The sequence below is a fragment of the Carcharodon carcharias genome, chromosome 2 (assembly GCF_017639515.1).
Source record: "Carcharodon carcharias isolate sCarCar2 chromosome 2, sCarCar2.pri, whole genome shotgun sequence".
In the NCBI taxonomy this organism is placed as follows: Eukaryota; Metazoa; Chordata; class Chondrichthyes; order Lamniformes; family Lamnidae; genus Carcharodon; species Carcharodon carcharias.
In genome coordinates, this window is record NC_054468.1 from 42559325 (window position 1) to 42587236 (window position 27912).

Sequence of the window (27912 nt, forward strand, 5' to 3'; positions counted from 1 at the left end):
ATTTAGCAACCACGCCTTCTGTCCCTTTCAGGTCTTTTATATAAATTGTACAAAGCTGAGCCCCCAGCAATGATTGCTGTTGGACACCGCTCGTTACATGCCGCCAGTCAGAAAAAGTCAGATTTATGGCTACCCTCTGTTTCCTGTTAACTAGCCAATCTTCTATCCATGCCAATATGTTACTGCCTATACCAGGGGCTTTTATTTTCTGCAATAACCTTTGATGTGGCACCTTATCAAATGTGTGTTGCTGGAAGTTGATAAATTTGCATCTTGAGATTCTCTATTTAATATAATTAGAGCAGAAGTTCAGACCATTGTTTATACGGAATCAGATGTTATGCCCTTCATTTAGGCTGGTGGGGAATTCTTTGGTGTAGGTCTGGAAGTGGTGGAGGATGAGTAAAGGAATTTGGAAAGAAACTTCTAAGCTTTTTATCCAGAGGCTGTGATGTGAGCAAGTGCTTTTGATGTGGATAAATAAACACCACAGCTGCATAAATATTTTTGGTGAACCATAGCTTTTGTTAAACTTCCAGTATAAACATAAAAAGGCAGTGTCTGTTATCATCTGTGACTGCCTCTGAAGTAAAAGAGCACTTGAAAATTGTTTTATTTATTCATCCATGGGATGTGGGTGTCACTGGCCAAGCCAGCTTTTATTGCCCATCCCAAATTGCCGTTGAGAAGGTGATGGTGAGCTGCCTTCTTGAACCGCTGCAGTCCATGTGGTGTAGGTACACCCACAGTGCCGTTAGGGAGAGAGTTCCAGGATTTTGACCCAGCAACAGTGAAGGAACAGTGATACATTTCCAAGTCAGGATAGTGCGTGGGTTGGGAGGGGAACTCCCAGGTGGTGGTGTTCTCATGCGTCTGCTGCCCTTGTTGGTAGTGGTCATGGGTTTGGAAGGTGCTGTCTGAGGAGGCTTGGTGAATTCCTGCAGTGCATCTTGTAGATGGTACATACTGCTGCCACTGTGCGTCAGTGGTGGAGGGAGTGAATGTTTGTGGATGTGGTGCTAACCAAGCGGGCTGCTTTGTTCTGGATGGTGTCAGTTTCTTGAGTGTTAGAGCTGCACTCAACCAGGCTGACTTGTGCCTTGTAGCTTCTCCAGTCCGCTGATCACCAACAGGCTTCTTGCTGTCCCCTTTTCACCATACAGTTTTTTGAGAGCAATGTTGTAACCAACTTTCTTGGTAACTTGGAAATCTATTTGATACTTTGAAGCTCTCCATGCTGAATTATTTGGCAAGCCCATGAGCCTTAGCTTTCTAGAAACTTGAGATTTGTATATGGCATGCTTCTGTGTGACTGCCCTTTGAATCCCCCATTCTTTCAAACTGTTCAAATCATTCACAAGCTTGTGTAGTGACAAGTCATGGAGCTTTTTTTGTTCAGCTTACTAGAAAATTGACCTTCATTTCTCCCTCCCTTGGGATTGATGAAATTAGCAATCTTTGTCATGAAATTTGACAAAATCCAAAAGCTAATTATGCTATCACAGTAGCAAATGAAATGGATTAAGCTTCTACACAATGCACTGAGAAGAGATCATTTGTTCATGTTCCTGTGTGTACGTATTCCACACTTGGTTGTTTTGCTATACGGATCCATATGCTGCTTGCTTGGTTTTCACTTTCTGTACCAACAATCAACTGGAAGGAACATGTGGGAGCAGTGTGCAAACTTATTGTTTCTTCACTTTTCCAGGCTTGAATGACCAAGTGCCTGCTGAACCATACAATTGACCAAATTTTGAAAATTGCTTAGTTGGTAGATGATTACAATTTAAGGATCTTTGCAGTATTGTACTTAGGCCTCAAATGCTCATTAATTTATGGCCAGGATTTTCCGGTTGGTAGGAGGGCCCAGGAGTGGTCGGGCAGCCGAGTGCCGCCCGTGATCGGGCCCTGACAGTGATTTCACGCTGGCTGACCAATTAACAGACAGCCAGCGTGAATTGCGTACTGTAGCGCTGCCGGGATGGGGGCAGGAGGAGGGCGAGCATGCACGCGGATGTGCGAAGATTTTTTAAATAAAAAATAAAGATATTAAAAATAATGAAAACATCCCCTCAAGTGACTCTGTCACATGATTAGGAACGTGCAAAACGAGTGTTAAAAGGTATTTTTGAATCCCTGGTTTTTGTCACATGAGTAGGGTTATGTTAAAAACGAGTGTTAAAAGGTATTTTGAATCACTTGTCGAAACCTCATCCGTGGATGAGGTTTCACCAAAAATGCAAAGGCAGCTTGGCCTTTTCACCCACCCGCTTACTGAACAGTTGGACGGGCAATGAAAACTTCTAGTTGATTAAGGGCCTTCAGATGCCGCTTAATTGTGTGGGCGGACTGCTGTGCACGCCTGCTGATTGAAATATCGTGTGAGTGCGCGATGACATCTGGATGCTCGGCCGACATCATTGCGCGTTATTTTATGCTAATTTAGGTCAGGCGCACGCCTGCCTGACGAGAAAAATTCTGCCCTGTGACTTCACTTACAATTAAGGGTTTTATCCAACTTGTATATGGAACCTAAACAAAAATTGTTGTATAGCCTAGTTTTGTTTCAGGAGAGAAAAAAGTGCAACATTCCTATTTATATGTTATTGTGATTTTTAAAATATTGATTTTATAGCCGCTGGATTTAGCGGAATACAGCCTGTTGATAAGAGTGGCACCAGAACGCGAACTTCAAAACAAAGGAAGTCTTGCAGTATGGCAGTAAATGATTCAAGAATTCATCCAGATAGATTTCTTCAAAAAACTGGCAAGGTAAATATCTATGAAAATATTTTTCACCTTATTTGTTTTATTTACCGCCACATAGCTAATAATCTGAAGTTACAGTAACCTGCAGTGGATAGCAGATTTCTTGAAAATACGCTATGCTGTTCAAGAAACGGGCATTCTTTTTCCTTCCTCCTCCTATCTTCCTCTATTTTCTGTTAAGATATTTTTGTTCTCTTTTGATACCTATTTATATTGGCAATTTTAATACTGAATAAAAATGTTTTTGGAGCTAGTTTGATAGTTTTTGTTATGTTTCACGTTGCAGATCAGTACTGCTGGATGAGTTAAACAAATGACGCTGTTATCCATATTCCATGGGATTTTGTTTAATTGTCAGAAAAAAGTTATTTATTCCTTATTTCTCCTCTTTCTTCCTCACATCTCCCACTCTGAAATCCTAATTCAAGTTTTTGGAATTTTGCTCCTTCTTGTTCACAGATCCATGAAATGAGTGGATTTCTTGAAATGTGTACAAGAGAGCTTTTTAGGTCAATATGTTGAGGGTCCACAAGGCACGGCGCAGTGCTGGACCTAATTCTGGTGAATGAAGCCGTACAGATGGCTGAGGTGGTGGTGGGGGAGCATTTTAGTGATAGCGACCACAACATGGTACAATTTAAACTTGTTATCAACAAAGAAATAGACAAATTGCAAAAAAATGTTTTGGATTCGGGGAGAGCAGATTTTAGTAAAAGAAGACAGGATCTGGCCAATGTAGACTGGGAACACCTACTTTTGGGGAGATCTACAGAAGAGCAGTGGGGGGTGTTCAAAAAGGAAATGGGGAGGGTACAGGCTCAACATGTTCCCTCTAGGGTGATAGGAAGGAGTAACAAGCCCAGAGAACCATGGATCACCAGAGATATTCAGGTTACGATGAGAAGGAAAAGAGAGGCTTTTAGCAGGTACAAAGGAAGCAAATCAGCAGAGGCATTAGTGGAGTGCAGACAGTGCAGGGTGGGGCTTAAGAAAGCAATTAGGAGAGCAAAGAGGGGATATGAGAAAGCTCTAGCTGCTAAAAATAGGGAAAATCCCAAGATATTCTATGTATATCAATGGGAAGAGGATAACCAAGGAAAGAGTAGAGCCCATAAGGGACCAAGGGGGCAATCTATGGGTGGAGCCAGAGGACATTGGTAGAGTGTTGAACGAATACTTCACATCCGTCTTCACCCAAGAGAATGAGGATGAAGGTATAGAACTCAGGGAGAGAGATTGCGAGGTTCTTGAGGAAAGTGATATAGGGAGTGACAAGGTATTGGAGTGTTGGCAGGCTTAAAAGTGGACAAATCTCCAGGCCTGGATGATTTGTGTCCGAGACTGCTAAGGGAGGAAATCGCAGGGGCTCTGAACCAAATTTTTAATTCCTCTCTGGCCATGGGGGAGGTGCCAGAGGACTGGAGAACAGTGAAAGTGGTTCTGCTATTTAAGAAGGGTTGTAGAGATAAGCCAGGGAACTTCAGGCCAGTGAGTGTCACGTCAGTGGTAGGGAAACTATTGGAGAAAGTTCTGAAGGAGAGTATCTATCTCCACTTGGAGAGGCAAGGTTTGATCAGGGATAGTCAGCATGGCTTTGTCAGAGGGAGGTCATGCCTTACAAATTTGATTGAATTTTTTGAGGAGGTGACCAGGTGTGTAGATGAGGGTAGTGCAGTTGATGTGGTTTATATGGATTTCAGCAAAGCCTTTGACAAGGTCCCACTTGGGAGACTTATAAAGAAGGCAAATGCGCATGGTAATTTGATAAGGTAGATTCAAAATTGGCTTAGTTGTAGGAGTCAGAGGGTGATGACAGAAGGCTGCTTTAGTGACTGGAAGCCAGTGTTCAGTGGCATACCACAGGGTTCTGTGCTCGGTCCCCTATTATTTGTCATTTTTATAAATGACATAGATGACTATCTGGGGGGTAGGATTAGTAAGTTTGCGAACGACACAAAGATTGGTCGGGTGGTTAACAGTGAGGTTGAGTGTCTTGGGCTACAGGAAGATATAGACGGGATGGTCAAATGGGCAGATAAGTGGCAGATGGAATTTAACCCTGAAAAGTGTGAGGTGATACAATTTGGAAGGAGTAATTTGATAAGTATTCAATGAACGGCACGACACTAGGAAGTTCTGAGGAACAAAGGGACCTTGGCGTGTGTGTCCTTAGATCTCTGAAGGCAGAGCGGCATGTTAGTGGGGTGGTGAAAAAGGCATATGGAACATTTGCCTTTATCATTCGAGGCGTAGATTACAAAAGTAGGGAGATCATGTTGGAGTTGTATGGAACATTGGTGAGGCCACAGCTGGAGTACGATGTGCAGTTCTGGTCGCCACATTGTAAGAAGGATGTGATTGCACTGGGAGGGTGCAGAGGAGATTCACCAGGATGTTGCCTGGGATGAAATATTTAAGTTATGAAGAGAGGTTGGATAGCCTTGGGTTGTTTTCGTTGGAGCAGAGAAGACTGAGGGGCGACCTGATCGAGGTGAACAAGATTATGAGGGGTATGGACAGGGTGGATAGGGAGCAGCTGTTCCCTTTAGTTGAAGGGTCAGTCCCGAGGGGGACACAAGTTCAAGGTGAGGGACAGGAGGTTTAGGGGGGATGTGAGGAAAAACTTTTTTACCCAGAGGGTGGTGACAGTCTGGGACACGCTGCCTGGGAGGGTGGTGGAGGCGGGTTGCCTCACATCCTTTCAAAAGTACTTGGATGAGCACTTGGCACATCATAACATTCAAGGCTATTGGCCAAGTGCTGGTAAATGGGATTAGGTAGGTAGGTCAGGTGTTTCTCAAATTTTGGTGCAGACTCGATGGGCTGAAGGGCCTCTTCTACACTGTGTGATTCTGTGATTCTGAAATATTATTGATTTGTTGCTGTCTATTTCAGTCTAGGAAAAATTTCAGTATAGTGCCAATGCATCAATTTTATATATGAATTCGTGTCTAATCCAAGTAGTGCAACAAACTTGTAACTACATTTCTGTCACCAGCCTTGAGAACGTTCAGCAACAGCAACAACTTGGATTACATAGTGCCTTTAATGTCCTAAGGCACTTAAAGGAGTGTTAAACAAAATTTAACTCTGAGCCCCATAGGAGATATTAGGACAGGTTGGTTGAAGAGGCAAATTTTATGGAGCATCTTAAAGGAGAGCACCAGAGGTGGACACAGAAAACATTTAGGAAAGGAACTCCTGAGCTTAGGGCCTCGGCAGCCTCAAACTGAACATGAAATTCTAATGTGTTATGATCGCTGTCACCCAGAGGCTCCTTTACCGTGAGGTTATTGATTAACCCTGTCTCATTGCACATGGCCGTGTTTAGGATAACCTGCTCTGTGGTTGGCTGTAGAACGTACTGTTCTAAGAAATTGCCCCAAAAACACTTTGTGAACTCATTTTCCAGGCTACCTTTGCCAATCTGATTTTCCTAATATATATTTATAGATTAAAATCACTCATGATTATCTCAGAACCTTTCTTACATACTCCATTTATTTATTTCTGTATGCTCTGTCCCAATGCAACTACTATAAACTATTCCCACAAATGACCTCTTACCTTTACCATTTCTTATCTCTATCCAAACTAATTCTACATCTTGCTCTTTCAAGCTAAGGTCTTCTCTCAGTGCAGAACTAATGCTGTCCTGAATGAACAGAGCTACCTCGCCATCAATTCCTAGCTTCCTGTCGTTCTGGTATGTCAAATACCTTTCGACATTCAGGTCCCAGCCTTGGTCTACTTTCAACCAAGTATCTGTAATGCCTATCAGTTCATGCATATTTACCTCTATCTGTGCTAACAATTGACCTCTTTTGTTAGAAATGCTACAAACATTCAGTTACGGGTCCATAAACTTTTTTATTTACCATTTTCGGCTTTATCTGCTGGTGCCCGCTTATAATTGTATGTTCTGCCCCTTCCTGTCATACTCTGGAACTCATTACCCAAATTACTGCCCTGTTCTATTACTTTATTGTATCCTTTACTACTTCGCCTACTTTCACATGATCTCTCCCCACCCCTCCCCCACCACCAACTATTTAGATGAAAGTTCTCCCTACTGGCCCTAGTTATATGATTTTCCAGAACACTGGTCCCAGCTTGGTTCAGGTGTAGACTGTCCCAGTACTTTCTCCAGTACTGATGCCCGTGCCCCATGAATCGAAACCTATTTCTCTCACACCAATCTTTGGACCACACATTCATCTCTCTAGTCTCATTTATCTTATGCCAATTTGCTTGTGGCTCAGGTAATAATCCAGGGATTATTACCCTTGAGGTTCTGCTTTTCATTTAGACTCTAGCTGCTCATACTCCCTATGCAGAACCTCTTTCTTAGTTCTATCGATGTCATTGGCTTATAAACTACTCCCACAAATGACCTGTTACCTTTGCTATTTCTTATCTCTACCCAATCTGAAGCTACATCTTGCTTTTTCAAGCTAAGGTCTTCTTACTCTGGGTTCCTAGGCAGCAGTGCAGCCATATTGATAGTGAATTCTTTAGTGATTGATTCAAGTTTCAATTGCTGCAAGGATGTGGGCTGCTGAGTTTAAATTAGATTAATGAAAATTGAACATGGCAATATTGAGAGACCTGGTGTCCTTAGATGGTTGTGAAATGACCCATGGCACTATTCAATAGTGAGATCTTGTGTCCTGGCCAGATTTTATCCCTCAACCAGCATCACTAAAGCAGATTATCTGGAATTAAACCTTACATTCAACAGTGAAAGTCTTAGAGGGACAGGGTACTTTGTTCCTTACTATGGTTTGTTAGAGTTCAAAATCTTAACTGTGCAGGATGGCTTGTGAGCACCTACTTGTAGTAACCTGATATGTGATATACCTTTAAGATCAGTATTGTAATGTAAGGTTACATGATCTTAATACCCAATAGCAGAGTTGCATGGGCTACCTCTCTATGAGAAAGTCTTGAGTTCGTCACTGATGAGTGAAGACAGTTTTATGTTGAGAACACAAGTATAGCTGCAGAGTTTTGTTTGTTAATGAACAGCATGTGCTTATTCTAACAACGATTTCCTGATGTTCTCTGTCTCTGTACCAACTCGGTTACCCCAGTACAAGGCTGCAACCCAGATCCTTTAGCCCAACAAACCTCAGGGGCACTGGATCCAACACTACCACTGTTAAAAAGTAAGGAATTTGTTTAGGTTCACAAGTGAAATGTTGAATGCTTGTTTAAAAAAATGCTGTTGAGGATTTTCTTGTAAATGTGAAGATGACTGAAGACTAAAGAATAACAGTGTTATTATTCTCATAAACACAGGTCATTTACATTGTGGAGAGGAAACATTCCAGAGCTGTGACTGGATTTGTCAAACCATTACCTGATAAAAACAGTGAACTTTATAAGGAGTTCTTCCTTTTTTCACCTGTTGATCACAGAGTACCTAGAATCTTGGTACCTTCAGAAGACTGCCCAAAAGACTTAATGGCCAGGCCTGCAGATTATGCAAATGTTCTTTTTGTTTGCCGCATTGTGGACTGGAGGGACGACAGCAGTTATGCAGATGGGTATGAGAAATTTGTTGTTGAAACGTGCTAAATTTAAATTGAAATACTAACAATTAGTATAGTGTTGTATTATAAACAGCATTTTCCATCATGGTGCCTTAAGTATGCTTCTTAAGAAGTATAATTCAAATAATTTTTGACTAATGTCGACTAAATTAAAATCATTTTCAATAAGAAAGTAACTTGGTTTTGGGAATGATAAAACCTGAGAAAAGACAAACATGGAAAAAATATTTGCTCTCTATGAGTACTTAAAAAGAAATAGGAGCAGGAGCAGATAATTCGGCTCCCCTAGCTTGCCCTGCCAGTCAATAAGATCAGCCTCAGTTCTACTTTTCTGCCTGTCCCCCACAACCAGTCGATCAAAAATCTGTTTAACTCAGCCTTTAATGTATTCATTACCCAGCCTCCACTGTTCGCTGAGGGAGAGAATTTCGTGTTCAAACAACCCTCTGAGAATAAATTCCTCCTCACCTTCATCTCAAATGGGAGACCCCTTATTTTGAAAATGCAGTGCAAGGGCCGGAGTGGAATGGGGTGTGATCTGCAGCACACCCCTCCCCTGCCCCCCTGGACCTACTGCTGGGTTCCTGTTTGGGCACAGAGTGCCAGGTAACGAGGGACCCCCCCTGAGAGAACACTGGAAAAACTGATAGGTTTGCTGGACAGCCTTCACAGGGTATGGAAAAGCTGTGCAGCTCCCATTTAACCCCTGAGCCATCACTGAATTGTTCGAGGTGGTTGCTGTTGGAAATAGGTGACAATGATAGCATGAATATGAAGTTGGAAGTTCATCTCGGGATCAAGTGTGACACCAAGGTTGTGAACAGATTGACTTAATCTCAAACCGTTGCCAAGGAGAGGGTTGGAGTTGGGGCTAGAGAGCCGAGTTTTGAGCAGGGAATGAAAATGGTTGGCTGCAGTCTTCCCAGTATTTAGGTGGAGGACATTTTTGTTCATCCAATACATTGTTGGATAAGCAGTCTTATGATGTAGCAATAGTGGAGGAGTCGAGAGAGGTGGTGGTGAGGTAGAGCTGGGTGTTGTCAGGCAGTGTACATGTGAACAGTAATGCTTTGCCTTAGGCTGATGCCACCAAAGGGCAGCATGCAGATAAAAAAAATAGGAGAGGGCCAAGGATAGATCTTTGGGGATACCAGAGAAAACTGTGGGAGTAGGAAGCGAAGCCATGGCAAGTGTTTCTCTGGCTATGGTTAGATAGTTAAGATTGGAAACAAATTAGAGCAGTCCCACCCAGCTAGATCACAGCAGAGAGGCATTGGAGGGGTTGCTGTGGTTAACCTTGTTAAAGGCTGCAGGCAGGATGAAAGGACAAAGAGGAAAAATTTACCTTTTACACAGCCACATAGGATGTCACTTGTGACTTTGATAAGTGCTGGTTCTGTACTGTGGCAGAGTTGGAAAACTGGAGGGATTCAAACAGTGTTCTGGGAAAGATGGGAATGGATTTGGGAGGCAGCAATGTGTTCTAGGTCTTTGGAGACGAAAGGGAGGTTGGAGATGGGATGGTGGTTTGCAAGGACAGTGGGAGTCAAGGTTGTTTTTTTGAAGCGAGGGGTGATGACGGCAGAATTAAAGAAAAGAGGGATAACACCTAACGTCTCAGCCGGTCAGTTGCTGAAATGCTTATCCATGCATTCTTTACCTCCAGATTCAACTAATAATGCCTTCCTGGCCAACCCCCCATCTTCCATCCTTCCTTCATAAACTTGAGCTCATCCAAAATTCTTCTGCCCATATCCTAAACCCACACCATGGTCCTAGTCACCCATCACTCCAGCACTCACTGACCTTTGTTGGCTCCTGATGCACCAACACCTCAAATCTAAAATTCTTATCCCCATGTTCAAATTTTTTCATGACCTTAACTCTCTTTGTCTCTAACTACCTCCAGCTCTACAGTCCTTCAGAAACTTAGTGTTCCTCCAGCTCTCTCTTGCTCAATCCTTTCATCTTCCAATGATAGCTGCTTCTTCAACCATCTACACCCTAAACTTTGAAATCCTCTGTCTAAGTCTCTCCTCCTCTTTCAAATTCCTTTGGGCCCTTCTTCTGACCTACTCTTGACCAAACTTTTAGTCTTGCCTCTTATTACCTCAAATGCACCTTGGTGTCAGTTTTTGCTGCATTACGCTCCTGTGAAGCGCTGTGAGGTGTGCCCTTGTGTTAAAGAATCTGTGTCAATGCATGTTGTTGACTAAGATAATACCACTGAGTCAATGTTGACACAGAAATAGAGTTAAAATGATGCAAGGAAGTTGATGTAATGTTAGCTGAGATTTAATCCTTAACCTAACCAGCTTGGCAAAGTATCATGACAAATCCATTAAAGGATTGAGACCCCTCAAAACAAATAAAGACACTGACAAAGTGAAATGCACAGTACAACTTTGCTTGTTTTGTGTTTATTTGTGAACAGGCATTTAGCCAAAAGTCTAGGGCAAGCTGGCGAAATTGAACCTGAAACTGAGGGCATCCTTATTGAGTATGATGTGGATTTCTCAGACTTCCCTAACGAGGTTTTGGAATGTCTACCAAAATCTATACCATGGACCATCCCAAAAGAAGAATTAGAAAAACGTAAAGATTTACGGTAAGTATATTTAGTATAAAAGCAAATTTTAATGCTGTTTTAGTTGACATGTACGTATGCTTTGATTTATATATCATGTTGGAGGCTGACACTTAAACTAGAAATTCGACCATCGAGTGGAAGTAGTTTATTCGGGAGGGTGTTATAGACTCTAGCTGTGAGTGAACTCTAAACCTGGATGCTGAGGGTTAAATTTGAAGCAAACCAAGAATGTACTTCACAGCAGGAATCTAATGAATAAGACTTCAATACCCCAAAACAAGTATGTCAAGTGAGATTTTGTAGCAACCTACGTATTGCCTATTCACTAAACAGTTTATTATGTTGAATAATAGTGATTGTACAGTTTAACTGCCCAATTTATGAGTATGTGGTTGACCTCTTCCTAAAGATAGTAGTTTTATAGGTGTTTCTATGGGTATCATGTTTGGCTTGGCTCAGTTACTTTCATTCTTTCTTGAGCCAATACGCTGTGGATTCAAGCCCCATTCCAGGAGTTGAGAAAATAATCTGGGCCGATACTTCAGTATGGTACTGACTTGTAAGAGATGCCTTCTTTCAGATGAGCTGTTAAATTAAGGACCATTTTGCTTGTTTAGGCGATCATAGAATTATAGAAATTTACAGCATGGAATCAGGTGAAATGCTAATTTTGCACCCCATCCAATATTACTAGTTGACTTGAATGGAGAGTAAAATTGGATATGTTGTCAAACCAACACTGTATCTAAACCATCAGTTTTCCTACTGGTTTAAATTGAATAAAAACAAGTCTAAAATTGCCTCCATTAGTTGGGGTATAAAATCAACATTGCGCATGACCCCATGGCTTTCCAACCTGTGAGTTATGTAAAAATTGTAACCCTTAAGTCTGCCTTCAGGTTGTTGGGATGGTGAGAGGGGAGGGAAGAGAAAGATAGAGCTGAATTTTACAGGCGATGGGCTTCTCCCCCCCAACCCCCTGTTACAGAATGCCCGCAGCAATAATGTGCAGGGTCAGCTGAAACGAAGAGTGAGACTTCTGTCCATTAGTGGGAGGAAGTCCTACCCTCAAACTGCCAGCATAATTTGATTGGCTGGCAGCTCTAGTAGTCCCAGCAGTGCCAGATCTCAGTAGTGGTTGCTGCTGGGACTGCAACCAGCCCCCGTGAAGAGAAACAATGGATCCTGGACTAATGAATAAGTCCTGGGCTTTTAGGGCGGGAAGGGATCTGGCACCCTAGGGAGAAGCTGAGCGGTGGCAGGATTTGGAGGCTAGGCTGGGAAGCACAAAGTGAGTGTGGTGGTAGGGTGTGCCCCCTATGTGCACAGGGCACACCCCAAAGAAATATCCTCTCCTTCCTTCCCACCTTTTTACCTGTTGAGTAAAAAAGAAATGGCCTTCCCACTCCTGCCTGCCAGTCCAAACCAACTGTATTAAGGCATGGGCAGTGAAATGTTCAGGTCAATTGGCTTATAACAAGCTCAATTGCCTGTTAATTATATTTCTAAAAATGGTGGCAGGCTGCAGATTTTGCCTACCATTTTATGGGTATAGGGTCGGGAGTGAGTGGGACAATAGTGGTTTAGCTACCCATGTATTAAGTGCCCCCCTGCTGAAAGCACACATGGCGAGGGGCCATAAAATCCAGCCCATAGAGGAGCTGTTTGGACAACATACAGAACAGGAGATATATATATATAAAGGTAGAGAAGAATTGTGCAAGGCGCACAGAAATAGTTTTGAGAGATGGGGAACAGGAAATATAGAAGCAACAAGATATAGTGTGTGTGAGCTGTATAAGTTAGGAAAAGAATAGAAGGCAAAGACAATATTTCACCTGTGACAATTCTGTGAAGAACTTGTCCCTCGAGTAAATTCTCAAGGAATATCATCCAATATGATTTTCTCCAGAGGACTCCAAATATGTATCCTATTTGTGTAGAAGTTGAACTATAGTCAAACATGGAGGAAGGCCACTTGTGAAAGTAAGACATGGAAAGATACAGTTATGCACTTTAGGAATTTGTGTGTTAGATTCATGTCAACCATGGACATCTTTCAGCATTGCCAATGTGACGCTGGTCATTGTTGATAGCTTCACAAACCTAGGCCCTACAAGCATCTGCAATCTTTCACTTGCTGCTGAAATCAACACCCACATCATAAAAGCTGCAAGCTGTTATGTCCAAGTAAGAGAGCTTGGAACAACAACAACCTGACTGAGAATATGAAACTGCAAATCTACAAAGACTGTATCCTCAGTGCACTCCTCTACATATGCGAGGCAGGAGAAAAGGTTGAAGAGTTGCCACCTTTGCTGTCTCAGACATCTCCTTGGCATCTCTTTGCAGGACGAAGTCACCAACTCTGAGGTCTTGTAATGTGATACACGTTACTAAGCCAACAGTACCAGCACCGGCATGGTCACATTCATTAGATGGATGACAACCGTCTACCCAAAGACCTTCTGTATGGTATGGTAAACTGGCCACTGGGTCACAACCTCCTGGGTGTCCATAGCTCCACTGCAAGGATACCTGCAAGTGAAATATGAAGACGGTGGACATTGCCACAGCCAACTGGGAGATACTTGCTGATGGCGGTGACCTCTGGAAGCTGACTGTTTGGAGGGGCGTTGGTAGAGGAAAGCAGAAATTAAAAGCTCAGCTGGCCGAGAAGAAGGCCTTGAGAAAACAGGTGCCAGAAAATCCTGCACCTTCTCAGCCCACTGTCTTCATCTGCAGCAAATGTGACAGCGACTGCCATGCCAGAGTGGGGCCTTGAGCCACACCAAGAAATGTTTAATACATAACTGGGTTAGTCATAGTGTGATAGGTTTAGAGGGAGTGGAATTCTTAAAATGCATCCAGGCAAACTTTTTAAGTCAGTACGTAGAAGGTCCTACAAGAGAGTCTTGGACTTAATTTTTAGGGAATGAAGCTAGGCACGTAGCCTGGGGGAGCATTTTGCAGATAGTGATCATAACTCCATTAGATTCAAGGTTGTTATGGAAAAGGACAAGGCTGGGCCAGAAATCAAAGTTCTAAATTGGGGGAAGGCCGATTTTAATAAGATCAGATATGATTTGGCCAAAGTGGACTGGGAGCAGCTACTTTTAGGTAAATCTCCATCAGCGTAGTGGGACTCATTCAAGAGGGAAATAGGAAGAGTACAGGGCCAACATGTTCCAGTAAAGACATAGGGTGGGACCAACAAATCCGGGGAATCCCGGATGTCAAGTGAAAAACAGGATTGGATAAAGAGAAAAAGGGAGGATTATGGTAGAAACCGAGGGCACAAAACAGCAGAAGCCCTAGAGGTGTGTAGAATGTGTAGGGGGAACTTAAAAAGGAACTTAGGAGAGCAAACAGGGAGCATGAAAAACATTGGCAGGTAAAATAAAGGAAAATCCAAAATTATTTTACAAGTACATTAAGAGTAAGAGGACAACTAGGGAAAGAGTCGGGCCCATTAAGGACCACAATGGTAATTTGTGTGCAGAGCCGGAAGACGTAGGTAGGGTTCTAAATGAATACTTTGTGTCGGTATTCACAAGCGAGAGAGACGACGTTGGTATGGAAATCAGGCAGAAGGACTGTGATTTAATTAAAGAATTTAGCATAGAAAGGGAGGAGGTTCTCAGTGGCCTGGCAGGCTTAAAAGTAGATAAATCTCCAGGCCCGGGTGAAATATATCCCAGGCTGTTGAGTGAGGCAAGGGAGGAGATCGCAGGGGCGCAGGCAATAATTTTCAATACCTCTCTGGCCACAGGAGAGGTGTCAGAGGACTGGAGGACAGCCAATGTGGTACCTTTATTCAAGAAGGGAGGAAGGGATAAACCAGGGAACTACAGGCCAGTCAGTCTAACCTCAGTGGTAGGGAAACTATTGGAAGCAATTCTGAGAGACAGAATTAATCTACACTTGGAAAGGCAGGGATTAATCAAGGACAGTCAGCATAGTTTTGTTAAGGGGAGGTCATGTCTGACCAATTTGAATTTTTCGAAGAGGTGACCAGGTGTGTAGATGAGGGCAATGCTTTTGACTTCAGCAAAGCTTTCAATAAGGTGCTGCATGGGAGACTGATATCGAAGGTAAGAGCCCACGGGATCCAAGGCAGTTTGGCAAATTGGATCCAGAATTGGCTGAGTGGCAGGAAGCAGAGGGTGATGGTCGAGGGGTGTTTTTGTGACTGGATGCCTGTGTCCACAGGGATCGGTGTTGGGTCCCTTGCTGTTAGTGGTTATATATAAACAATTTAGACTTGAATGTAGGAGGGTTGATCATTAAGTTCGCTGATGACATGAAAATTGGTGGGATGGTAAATAGTGAGGAGGAGAGCCTTAGATTACAGGAGGATGTAGATGGGCTGATCAGTGGCAAATGGAATTTAATCCAGATAAGTGTGAGGTGATGCACTGGGGCAGGACAGACAAGGCACGGGAATACGCGATGAATGTTAGGACCCTGGGAAGTACCGAGGATCAAAGGGACCTTGATGTGCATGTCCACCGGTCCCTTAAGATAGCAGGACAGGTAGCTAAGGTGGTTAAGAAGGCATATGGGATACTTGCTTTTATTAGCTGAGGCATAGAATATAAGAGCAGGGAGGTTATGCTGGAACTGTATAAAACGCTGGCTAGGCCACAGCTAAAGTATTGCGTGCAGTTCTGGAATACACATTATAGGAAGGATGTGATTGCGCTAGAGTGAGTGCAGAGGAGATCTACCAGGATGTTGACTGGGCTGGAGAGTTTTAGGTATGAGGAGAGATTGGGTAGACTGGGGTTATTTTCCCTGGAGCAGAGGAGATTGAAGGGGGACAGGATTGAGGTGTATAAAATTATGAGGGGCATAGATAGGGGAGACAGGAAGGAACTTTTCCCCTTGGTGGAGGGGTCAATAACCAGGGGGAATAGATTTAAGGTGAAGGGCAGGAGGTTTAGAGGGGATGTGAGGAAGAATTTTTTCACCCAAAGGGTGGTGGGAATCTGGAACTCACTGCCTGAAAGGGTGGCAGAAGGAGAAACCATCATAACATTTAAGAAGTATTTGGATGTGCACTTTTGATGCCATGGCATACAAGTCTTATGGGCCTCGTGCTGGAAAATGGGGTTAGAATAGTTAGGCACTAGTAGTTTGGCCGGCACAGACTTGATGGGCTGAAAGGCCTTTTTCTGTGCTGTCGACCTCTATGATTCTGAGGGTGGAGCAGCAAAGTGCAAACCATCATCTCACAAGATTGAAGGTTGCCAATATGTGTTAAAGTCAAATTGAGCCATTTTGGATATCTGCAAAATCCATGCTAACTTCATATGAAGTGGATTTACAATTTTAATGTAATTAGATCACTGCAGAAAGAGTTTAAAATAAATCCCAAGTTGCAAAAAAGCTGTAAAACATTTTGAGAGGTATTACAATACTGATATTGAGCTTTCCTTTGTTCAGTGCAATATTTGGAGAGTTTTCTTGTTGCTATGGTAATCTGTGTTGTGTGAGACATGCAAGTAAGCAGTAATTTGAAAACTGACGAGATTTTGGACAGCAATCAGCAGCTAGTATGATGGCTTTCAGGTGCAGAGATATTTTGGCAAACTTGGCAAGATAGATATGATATCCTAGAAGAAAAATACAAAAATCATGAAACAGTCTTTCAAAGCAAACTATGCAGAACAATTAGATGTTAGTTACCTTATATTAATTTTGAAATACAATCATGTTTATTAAACAGTAACTTGTAGTTTTGACTGTAAATTGAACCGTCCATTTCCTGAAAGGTTAATTCTGATAAAACAATTAGCCTTTGGCATGATGTTGCTACAGACTATACCTCAAGCCCATTTGTATTTGACACTTGTAGTGCAGCACTTTATTGATTCAATTTACGTAATTAACAGGAATGCACTATAATATATATATATATATATATATATATATATATCGATCTGCAACTTTTAAAGATATGTATGAATGGATTTTGATGTTCCCATCATGGAAACACTTTCCATTTTTTAGGCAAGTATGGAATTCTAATACCAAGCAATGTTGAAATGGTTCATTAAAATTGATCTATATTTTTGCTTTGAGTGGATGGATGTACTAAATGTGCGTGTGCATGTTTCGTTTTGCTATAACTAAGGAATGGTAGAGAAAGATAATTCTGGTAATATTTATGCAAAGAGAAAGCAATCTTTAATTAATTAAAAGAATTTGTGTTTTCATTTTAACTCCCTTCTTTTTCATTACCAAATTAGTTAACATTTTTGAACTGAATTCAGTGATTTGGATATCGACATTTGGGACTGGAAGGGCAGCACTCCCACATACATATTTCAGGTGCTAACGAATGAGCCTATGGATAGTCGTTTCTTTTTGCTTAGTAATACTGTAGCCATGGATACATCAAATAAAACAAGTTATGCTTTCTTTTAAGCAAATGGAACTTGAAACAGATTTTTAAATAGTGTAATTGTATATTACTCAGATTGAAGCTGAATTGTATCTGCATTGTAAACTGATGAGCCTCACTCTGAATACTATAGAAAGAAATTAACTCCTGGCCCAGAATACTACACACTTGTTTTTTTGTTTCAGTTGTAGTATTATGTGCTGGTAATAAAAATTGAACTTGTTTTAACTGAAAAGGAAAGCACTTTTTGAATATTTATTATCTTCCAACTACTCATCTTAAGTTTGCAAAAAGCCTGCTAAGTTTTTACTTGTTTTAGCATTAAATATTAAATTGAGATTTAAATTATTTGATTCTAACTCTGATTTTGTAAAACTGGCTGCATTATGTTCAAAGTAAATATCTCTAAATTTAGGTAGGTTTTCCTGAAGAATGCTGATTGCGGCTTCAAATTTCACATTCAGGTTTTAGCTTTGAATGTGTTTTCTGCTGGCAATCTATCTTTATTTCATTAATCCCGGGTAATATGTCCTTTTACATCTCAACTGAATGCATTTTAACAAGAAAATATAAAAATCCTGTGTCAAGTAGGGATAGAGATGTGATTTTCCTGGTCTTGGGGTAAAACTTGGTGAGATTGATGCACAAGCTTTTGTTTGCAATCTAAGAGGGTTTTGGCCTGAGTATTTGGCCTACAGCTGGATTGTAGGACTATCACTTGCCATCTGACTAGTGCTGGACCTTATCCCTAGCCATAGCATGCATTTGCCCTGCCCATACATTGGGCCAGTTTGTACACTTTCTTTCTAGTTTCCTTGAAATGTGTCACTTCCATGCTGACTGGTCCTGCCATTTGAGTGGCTCCATACAAGCAGACACCGCTTTCTGTGACTTGAGAGTGAGATCAGTTTTTCTCACTATAACAGATGGACCAACTCCTATAAATTAGTTGAAAGAGATACAACTTTGAAGTAAAATTGCACATTACTCATGAATGAGAAAGTGCTCTGAAACCTCAAGATTTTGCTGTGAAACAGAAGGCCATTTTCTGATGTCGCAAATAATGAAATTAATGGCAATTTGTAAAGCAAAAAATGCCCTGTTGTATCCCTGCATTGACAAGTGCCCGAGTGCATTCTGGGCATTTCTCAAGCCTTGCTCCCTCACCAGTTGCTCTTTGCCGTGCATGTTTGGGGAGGGGTGGGGATGTTGCAGACACAGATGTTTTTGATTTAAAATGTGATTGCAGAAGGGGCAGTGGATGTCAAAAAAAATTAAATGGTAAAAGTTAGAAAAAAAATTGTGGGGCCTGTATTCTGGAAGATTGAGCAATATGTGTGTCAATGCTACACATTTAAACAAAACTAAAAAGTTAGAAAAAAATAACTTGAGGATTAGATGATATTCTCTTTCATTGCACTTCTTCCTCTATCAAAGGCTCACTACCCTCCTCTAGGCACTTGACTGCTCAATGCTGTCGACATTTTCTGCAGATAGCAAAGTTACTTAGCCACCGTCTAGCACACGTGAGAAAAAGAATTTGCATTTATACAGTACCTTTTAAGACCTCATGACAGCCCAAAGCAATTTACAAATTATAAAATTAATAGCCAGGTCACTTGCTTCTTTAGGTGTTGTTTGAAGGTTAAAAGTTGGCACGGACACCTGGAGTACACACCTAATGTATTTCAAATAATGTCATGGGCTTACCCATCTGAGAGAACAGATCGGACCTCTGCGTAATGTCTTATCCAGAAGACAGCATCTCTGACAGTACAGAACTCCCACAGTATTCCATTGAAACGTCAACCTAAATTATGTGCATTGAAGTCTCTGGAGTTGAGCTTGAACTCACGAACTTCTGGTTAAAAGGCAAAAATGCTACTATTGAGCCAAGGCTGACACTTTCTACTATCATTATGGTGGCAGATTTTATCTTCTGACCTGACAAATGGAGCAGAGAGTGGGTGAGGAAAAGGGGAATGATTTGGCGGTGTTAGTGATGGATACTAACAAAGTGCTAAAATGTCAGGACGTCCTAAGAGATTGTGTTATGACAGAATCCATAATGGACACGGTTAAGAAATAGGAAGGGAAATGTCACAATTTATTGTGTGCACTATAGGTCAGCAAAAAGTAGAGGTGAGGCTAGACTTAGAAATTTGCAGATAGTTCAAGTAACAGCCATAGGGTGATAACATTGGCTGATTTTGAAAATGGACAAATAAAATTAATTCAGCTGGTCAAAGTGGAGAAACATTTTTAGAATGCATCCAAGACTGCTTTCTGGATTAGTTTGTTTCTATTCCTTAATATTTATTTATTGCTAGAGTGGTTGGGATGGGTTTAAACTAAAATGGCAGGGGGATGGGAACCTATGCAAGGAGTCAGAGGAGGGGGAGTCAAGGACAAGAACAAAAGACAAAAAGGGGAATAAGAAAAGTGATAGGCAGAGAAATCAAGGGCAAGAATCACACAGGGCCTTAGTGAAAAAGTGGGAACGGGACAAGTAATGTTAAAAAGACAAGCCTTAAGGCTTTTGTGCCTTAAAGCAAGGAGCATTCGCAATAAAGTGGATGAATTAACTGCGCAAATAGATGTAAACAGGTATGATATAGTCGGGATTACGGAGACATGGCTGCAGGGTGACCAGGGACGGGAACTGAACATCCAGGGATATTCAGTATTTAGGAAGTACAGACAAAAAGGAAAAGGCGGCGGAGTTGCATTGCTGGTTAAAGAGGAAATTAACGCAATAATGAAGAAAGATATTAGCTCCGCCGATGTGGAATCTGTATGGATAGAGCTGAGAAACACTAAGGGGCAGAAAACGTTAATGGGGGTTGTAGATAGACCCCCAAACTGTAATGGCGATGTTGGAAATGGCATTAAAAAGGAAATTAGAGACGCATACAATAAAGGAACATTTGTAATTATGACTTTAATCTGCATAAAGATTGGTCAAATCAAATTAATAACACTGCCATAGAGGAGGAATTCCTGGAATGTATACGGGGTGGTTTTCTGGACCAATACATTGAGGGACTAACTTGAGAACAGGCCATTCTAGACTGGGTATTGTGTAATGAGAAAGGAATAATTGGCAATCTAGTTGTGCAAGCCCCTTGGGAATGAGCAACCATAATGTGATAGAATTCTTCATCAAGATGGAGAGTGAAGTAGTTGATTCTGAGACTAGGGTCCTGAATCTTAATAAAGGAACCTACGATGGTATGAGGCGCGAGTTGGCTATGATTGATTGGGAAATGTTACTTAGAGGGATGCTGGTGGATAGGCAATGGCATACATTCAAAGAGTGCATGGGTGAACTGCAACAATTATTTATTCCTGTCTGGCGCAAAAGTAAAACAGGAAAGCTGGCCAAACCATGGCTTAAAAGGGAAATTAGAGATAGTATTAGATCCAAGGAAGAGGCATACAAATTGACTAAAAAAAAAACAGACCTGAAGATTGGGAGCAGTTTAGAATTCAGCAAAGGAAGACCAAGGGATTGATTAAGAAGGGGAAAATAGAATACTAGAGTGTGGGGAAATAAAAACTGACTGTAAAAGTTTCTATAGGTATGTGAAGAGAAAAAGATTGGTGAAGACAAATATAGGTCCCTTACAGTCAGAGACAGGGGAATTTATAATGGGGACCAAGGAAATGGCAGACCAACTAAATGCGTACTTTGGCTTTCTCTTCAAAAAGGAGGACATAAGTAACATACCAGAAATGTTGGGGAACGCAGGCTTTAGTGAGAGGGAGGAACTGAAAGAAATCAGTATTAGAGGGGAAATGGTGTTGGGAAAATTGATGGGATTGAAGGCCGATAAATCCCCAGGGCCTGATAATCTACATCCCAGAGTACTTAAGGAAGTGGCCCTAGAAATAGTGGATGCATTGGTGGACATCCTCCCAGATTCTGTAGACTCTGGAACAGTTCTTACATATTGGAGGGTAGTTAATGTAACCCCACTATTTAAAAAGGGAGGTAGAGAAAAAACAGGGAATTATAGATCAGTCAGCCTGACGTCGGTAGTGGGGAAAATTCTAGAGTTCATTATAAAAGATTTAATAGTTGAGCACTTGGAAAACAGTGGCAGAATCGGACAGAGTCATGGATTTATGAAAGGGGAATCATGCCTAACAAATCTACTGGAATTTTTCAGGGGTGTAACTAATAGAGCTGATGAGGGGGAACCAGTGGTTTATTTGGACTTTCAGAAGGCTTTCGACAAAGTCCCACATAAGAGATTAGCGTGTAAAATTAAAGCGCATGGGACTGGGAGTAGTGTATTGAATTGGATAGAAAACTGGTTGGCAGACAGGAAACAAAGTGTAGGAATAAATGGGTCTTTTTCCGAATGGCAGGCAGTGACTAGTGGGGTACCGCAGGGATCGGTGCTGGGACCCCAGCTATTCACAATATATATTAATGATTTAGATGAGGGAACTAAATGTAATATCTCCAAATTTGCAAATGACAAAGCTGGATGGGAGGGTGAGCTGTGAGGAGGATGCAGAGATGCTTCAGTGTGATTTGGACAAGCTGAGTGGGCAAATGCATGGCAGATGCAGTATAGTGTTGGATAGATGTGAGGTTTTCCACTTTGGTAGCAAAAACAGGAAGGCAGATTATTATCTGAATGGCTATAAATTGCGAGAGGGGAATGTGGAACGAGACCTGGATGTCCTCATACCCCAGTCGCTGAAGGTAAGCATAAAGGTGCAACAGGCGGTAAAGAAGGCAAATAGAACGTTGGCCTTCATAGCCAGAGGATTTGAGTATAGGAGCAGAGATGTTTTGCTGCAATTATACAGGGCCTTGATGAGATCACACCTGGAATATTGTGTACAGTTTTGGTCTCCTTGTCTGAGGAAGGATGTTCTTGCTATAGAGGGAGTGCAGCGAAGGTTTACCAGACTGATTCCTGGGATGGCGGGACTGATGTATGAGGAGAGATTGAGTCGGTTAGGATTATATTCACTAGAGTTCAGAAGAATGGGGGTTGGGGTGGGGGGGGTTCTCATTAGAAACCTATAAAATTCTAACAGGACTAGGCAGGGTAGATGCAGGAAGGATGTTCCCATTGGTGGGGGAGTCCAGAACCAGGGGTCACAGTCTGAGGATACAGGGTAGACCATTTAGGGCTGAGACGAGGAGAAATTTCTTCACCCAGAGAGTGGTGAGCCTGTGGAATTCGCTACCACAGAAAGTTGTTGACGCCAAAACATTGTATGTTTTCAAGAAGGACTTAGATAAAGCTCTTTGGGCACAAGGGATACGGGGAGAAAGTGGGGGCAGGCTATTGAGTTGGATGATCAGCCATGGTCATGATGAATGGTGGAGCAGGCTCGAAGGGCTGAATGGCCTACTCATATTTGCTATGTTTCCTATTTTTTTTATGTAAAGAAAGAAAAGTACCAGATTTTGTTCTGAGAAATGAATTGGGGAAAACTGCTGATGTGAGAGTAAGTGAACAGTTAGAAAACAGTAATTGAAACATAGTCAAGTTCAATTTAAGACTAAAAGACAATGAAGAGTCAGATAGGACTGCCGGACTGAAAACGTGCAAGGTACAGAGATAAAGTGTGGCCTAGCCAAAATTATAAGACAAAAAAGTTTGCAAACAAGTTGAAGCATAAACAGTGGAAAATCTTAAAATATGCGATGCATATAGTGCAAAATTGAAGATATTTCTATAAGATAAACAGAGGTTGCATGATGCTATGGAGATCCATAAATAAATGGTGTAAAATTCAACTCGAGCTTGAAAAAGAAATATATGATAAGGGTATAGTTACCAATAATAAGGATAATCATAAGGAGTATATAAAATGTAGAAATGAAGAAAGAAACTAAATAAAAAGTTTAGGGATGTGAAAACATTGATTAGGACAGCTAAAATTGATTATGACAAATACCAGTAAAATAAATAGTAAAGATATAAAAAGTAAATGTTTAGAGAGGGCGAGATCAAATCAGAGATGAATAAGGGGCAGTCCAGTTCTCAGGGAGAAAGATATAACAAATTGCATTTATATAGTAGTAAAACTATCCAAGGTGCTTTACTGGAGGGGTTTCAGACAAAAACTGACAAGGCCAAAGAAGGAGACGTTAGTACATATGATCAAAAGGCTGCCTAATGAGGTTGCTTTAAGTAACCTCTTACTGTAGGAGGAGAGAGATAGAGCTTAGCACCTAAATCACTGCAGGCTTGACAACGAGAGAGGGAGATAGACTATTTTGCATTAATATTCACAAAAGAAGTGAGAATGTAGGTATTCTAGAGAAAGATGGGAAACATTTGATGGAACTAACTGTAGAAAAGGACTGGGTTCTGAAACAGAGGAACTTAGTGGACATTTCACTGGCCTTGATGTCCATCAGTGGCTGTTGAAAGAAATCAGGGAGAAGGTACCAGAGGCACTGGTCACAATTTTTCAGTTTTTACAGGACTCGGACCAATGTGCTCGCAAGGTTCACTAGTGTGGCTGGGAGATGGGCACCAGCATATAGAAGTAGAAAAGACAAATAGGATACATAAATGAGTGAGGGTGTTGGATAGTATTGGAGAAAGAAATTATACCCCAAAGGATAGGAGCAAACTAAGAAGGACTAAGGCAGTTTTAGAATGCATGTATGCAAGCGCACAAAGTGCAGTGAATAAGGTTGATGAGCTACAAGTACCGATAGCAGTGTGGGAATATGATATTGGGGCAATAACAGAAACCTGGTTAAAAATGGTGAGGACTGGGACTTAATATTCAAAAATGCAAAGTGTACGGAAAAGATAGGAAAAGGTCAGTACTGATTAGGGAAGACATTGTAGTGTTGGAAAGAGATGTCCTTGAGCAGACAAGGACAAAATCCATTTGGCCAGAGTTGAGGGGCCAAATTGGAATGAAGAGGCTAGTGAGAGTACTCCATAAACCTCCATATAGTGAGTGAGAGAGGAACAAATCTGCAGGGAAATCACAGAAATGCAAGGATGATAGAGTGGTGATACTGGGAGATTTTAATTATCCAATTATTAATTGGGATAATGTTAGACTAAAGGGAAAGGCAAAGGAGGAATTCCTGAAATGTGTTCAGGAGAACTCCCTTGACCAGTATGTTCTTGGTTCAACAAGGAAGGAGGCATGGTGAATATGATGAAACAAAGAGGTGTATGGTATATTTCAGGTGAGTTCTTCAAATGACAACAAGGCCAAATACAATAAGTGAGAGGGGAAGTGAAGAAAAATTATAACTGGCAAAGGGAGAATTTGGACTAGAATGGCAGTTAACATAAAAGGGAACCCAAAAATCTTCTACCAGCACGTAAATAGTAAGCAGATTTGGAGTTGGTCTTATTAGGGACAAAGAGAGAGATATATGGTTAGAGGTGCAGGGCAAGGCGAGAATACTTAATACTTTGTATAGATGTTTACTAAGGAGAGGGTGCCAACAAAATATCAGTAGAAGCCAAGATGGTGTGGGAATTGACAGGAAAATTGCATTGGAATGACTGTAAAATTTGTAAAAGGCAGATTGTGCTTAATCTAATTGAATGTTTTGATGAATAACTGGGAAGATTGATAAAGGGGATGCAATGGATATTGTCAATGTAGATTTTAAGAATGCCTTTGAAAAAGTACCACATGATAGACTGATTTAACAAAATTGAGAATCCTGGAATAGCAGTGTCAGATTGGATAAAAAATTGGCTTCAGGACAATTGGCTTAACTGTGTCCAGTTCTGGTCACCACGTTTTAGGAAAGATGGCAAATTGTTGTTTTTCAGACTGGAGGATGGTAAACAGTGTTCCCCAAGGTTCAGTGCAAAGACTGTTGCTTTTTTTTGATATGACTTTATGGTCCCAGCTGGTGTTACTACTGGATAAGTCAGATCCCAGGGTGGAACCCGACTTCATAAATCCTAACTTATATTTTTTGTTTAGAAACATGGAGGGTGGCCACTGAACAGTCACAGGAGTCACCTGATGAACTTTTAACAAAAGAACAAAACATTTATTAAACAAGAAAATATTAACTGTACGACCATACTCCTTCATCCACAACTATACCTTTGCAGCTTCGTAAGGATAACACAAGTTACAAAAGCTATCTTATACTCTCATGTTCACAGGAAGTACACAGTCTAAATAATAGGTGACCTGTGATCAGGCACACCACACTCTGAAACCAAATAACAGATGCCATCCCAAACTGATGCTTATGGATCCCTCATCAACTGCCCCAGACACTTGTCACACCATGAGCCACCAGTCTCACTGAACTCTGTCTTTCACATGAGAGAGTCTCCAAATCCAATCTTAACCCATTTGGGAATCTTCTGCCAAACAACGCTTTCTCTCAGATGCCTTCCACAGAGGTCCATCTCCAGGGTTTTGAACTCTCCTTCCGTTGTTCCTCTCCCATGGATCGCTATATGCATTCAAGCTTTGCCTTCCGTGCGGTCTCTCAGATACTCAGCGGGACCAGCAGAACAGCACTGCTTCAGGTGCTGCTTCTTCGAATCTTCTGGCTTCTCTGAAGCCTATTTTGCTTTAAGTCTGCATCCTGCAGCTTTCTCCCTTTAAGCTTGGAGCCTTCCTCTGCTCCTCACTCTTAACTTCACTTAACAGGACCTTTTCCAGACTCCTGTTCTTCCTTTGACTAGAAGGTCTTCTTGGGACTTTCTCTTGTTCTTTAGCTTGTTCAAGAAGCAACATAAGAAAATAACAGTTAAACTAATGTTAATATATGCATAAACTCTCATTTCCATAATAGCTTTAAGCGGTGTCTCCTAAATATCAGTGCTAACTACGATTTTATTTTCAGTATATATAGATGATTTGAACTTTGTTATGGGGAACAAAAGCTCAACATTTCTTGGCAACATAAAAATCTAAGTGACTTGGCTAACATTAAATAACAAAGACTTACATTTAACTAACACTTTTCATGGCTTCACGATGTTTCAAAGTGCTTTACAGCCAGTGAAGTACCTTTTGAAGTGTAATCACTGTTGTAATGTAAAGAGGACCGTAAGAATGCTCAGAAAGACAAGCAGAGGATAGGCAACCTGGGAAAATACAGAAGTAAGTAATGTTGTACAGTTTGGAAGACAAAAAAGCAATGTATGGTCATATATGCTTGGGAAAGATGGTAGTGTGTGAACTGAGACACCTAGGGATTCAAATATATAATGTAATGTGAATCAGAGGTTTTGTAACAAAATTATGCCAAGTAGGGACCAGTAATTTATCATTGTTGGGGAATACTCTGCAATTGGCAAGGAATCCTCTGGGTTACATAACACTGCAGACACTGGTTCTGTGAACACAGGGATGGAACCTGGAATCACTGGGAGAAGTCTCCTAGGATCAAAGAACATAAGTTTGGCAGGTCACAGGGAATGACAGCATTAGGCATGCTCTTGCATCATGGAGCATTGAAAGTAAATTTTAGTGCCTTTTATAACACTGGGGTTGTGATATTGGCACCCAGCAAGACTGAGGAAGTATTTTGGGACTTTGGCAACTGAATCTGGTACCATTTGAGGTGATTGCTAGGATTTGGCATGTATTGGAGAGCAGGACCTAGTCTAATTGGGGAGGAGTCTTGATGAAGGAGACCCGAACTGCCATCCCCTCCCCTCACCCATGCAGCTTTTGCACTACAGGTTTTTCGGCTTTACCTCCCAGAAGTATTTAATCTGCCGGCTTCCTTCTGAGACCTGTCAACAGTTATTGGAAAAACTTTACAACTCTACAAAACTTTCATGGTTATTCTCCTGTTCCTGTTTTTGCCTCCCTGCCTTAAAGTATTTAGTACACTATTTGTTGGCGCCTCACTTAAACCAATGTTAATAATAAATGTTAACTTATACAAAGAAATAAAAATGACCTCAAAACTTTATCGCTTTCATGACATTTTACTTTATACAGTTAAAAACAATTGCCAAATCACAAAATGGTTCTGAAGAGGAAGGAATCTGCTAAAATTTCAACCTTCGTACATTTTTAAAATCGATACATTTTCTTGTTTTAACTGAGCAAGGAAAACGTAGCTGCTGCTAATCAAATGTATTAATCACCATTATTCATTAAGTGAGCAGTTTTTAATAGAAAGAAAGCAGTGTTTAATATTTTAATTGACTTTTCAAATAATTATGCAATGCAGCACGAGTCCATTCAGCTCCTTGACCCTGTGTTGGTTCTTTGAAACCAATTAATCTCGCTCTTTGTACTTTCCCCATAGCCCTACAGATTTTTCCTTATGAAGCGTATATCCAATTCCTTTTCGAAACTTGCTATTGAATCTGCTTCCACCACCCTTCTAGACAGTGCATTTCAGATCATCATCACTCATTACGTAATTATTTGAATTGCCCGAGAGCTTGGGGAGCCTATATTTCCCTTTAGTGAGAGATGACCTTAATTCTAAAGATCAAGATGTAGAATCAGTTTGGGTGGAACTAAGAAATAGCAAGGAGCAGAAAACATTGGTGAGAGTTGTTTATAAGCCACCAAACAGTAGTGGTAATGTAAATCACAGTATAGATCAGGAAATTAGAGGTAAGTGTACAAGGGTA

The 27912-nt window shown here is 41.3% G+C and overlaps 1 protein-coding gene across 2 annotated transcripts in view; it reads left to right on the plus strand.

Annotated features, from left to right (window-relative positions):
- The window catches only part of dis3l2 (DIS3 like 3'-5' exoribonuclease 2), a 289427-nt gene that overhangs the window by 82717 nt on the left and 178798 nt on the right, over positions 1-27912 (plus strand). For both annotated transcript variants that reach the window (XM_041176034.1, XM_041176033.1), the window contains 3 exons: positions 2639-2775; positions 8074-8321; positions 10762-10935. In XM_041176034.1, the coding sequence (XP_041031968.1) occupies positions 2639-2775; positions 8074-8321; positions 10762-10935 (559 nt within the window). The remainder of the gene's footprint in view (positions 1-2638; positions 2776-8073; positions 8322-10761; positions 10936-27912) is intronic.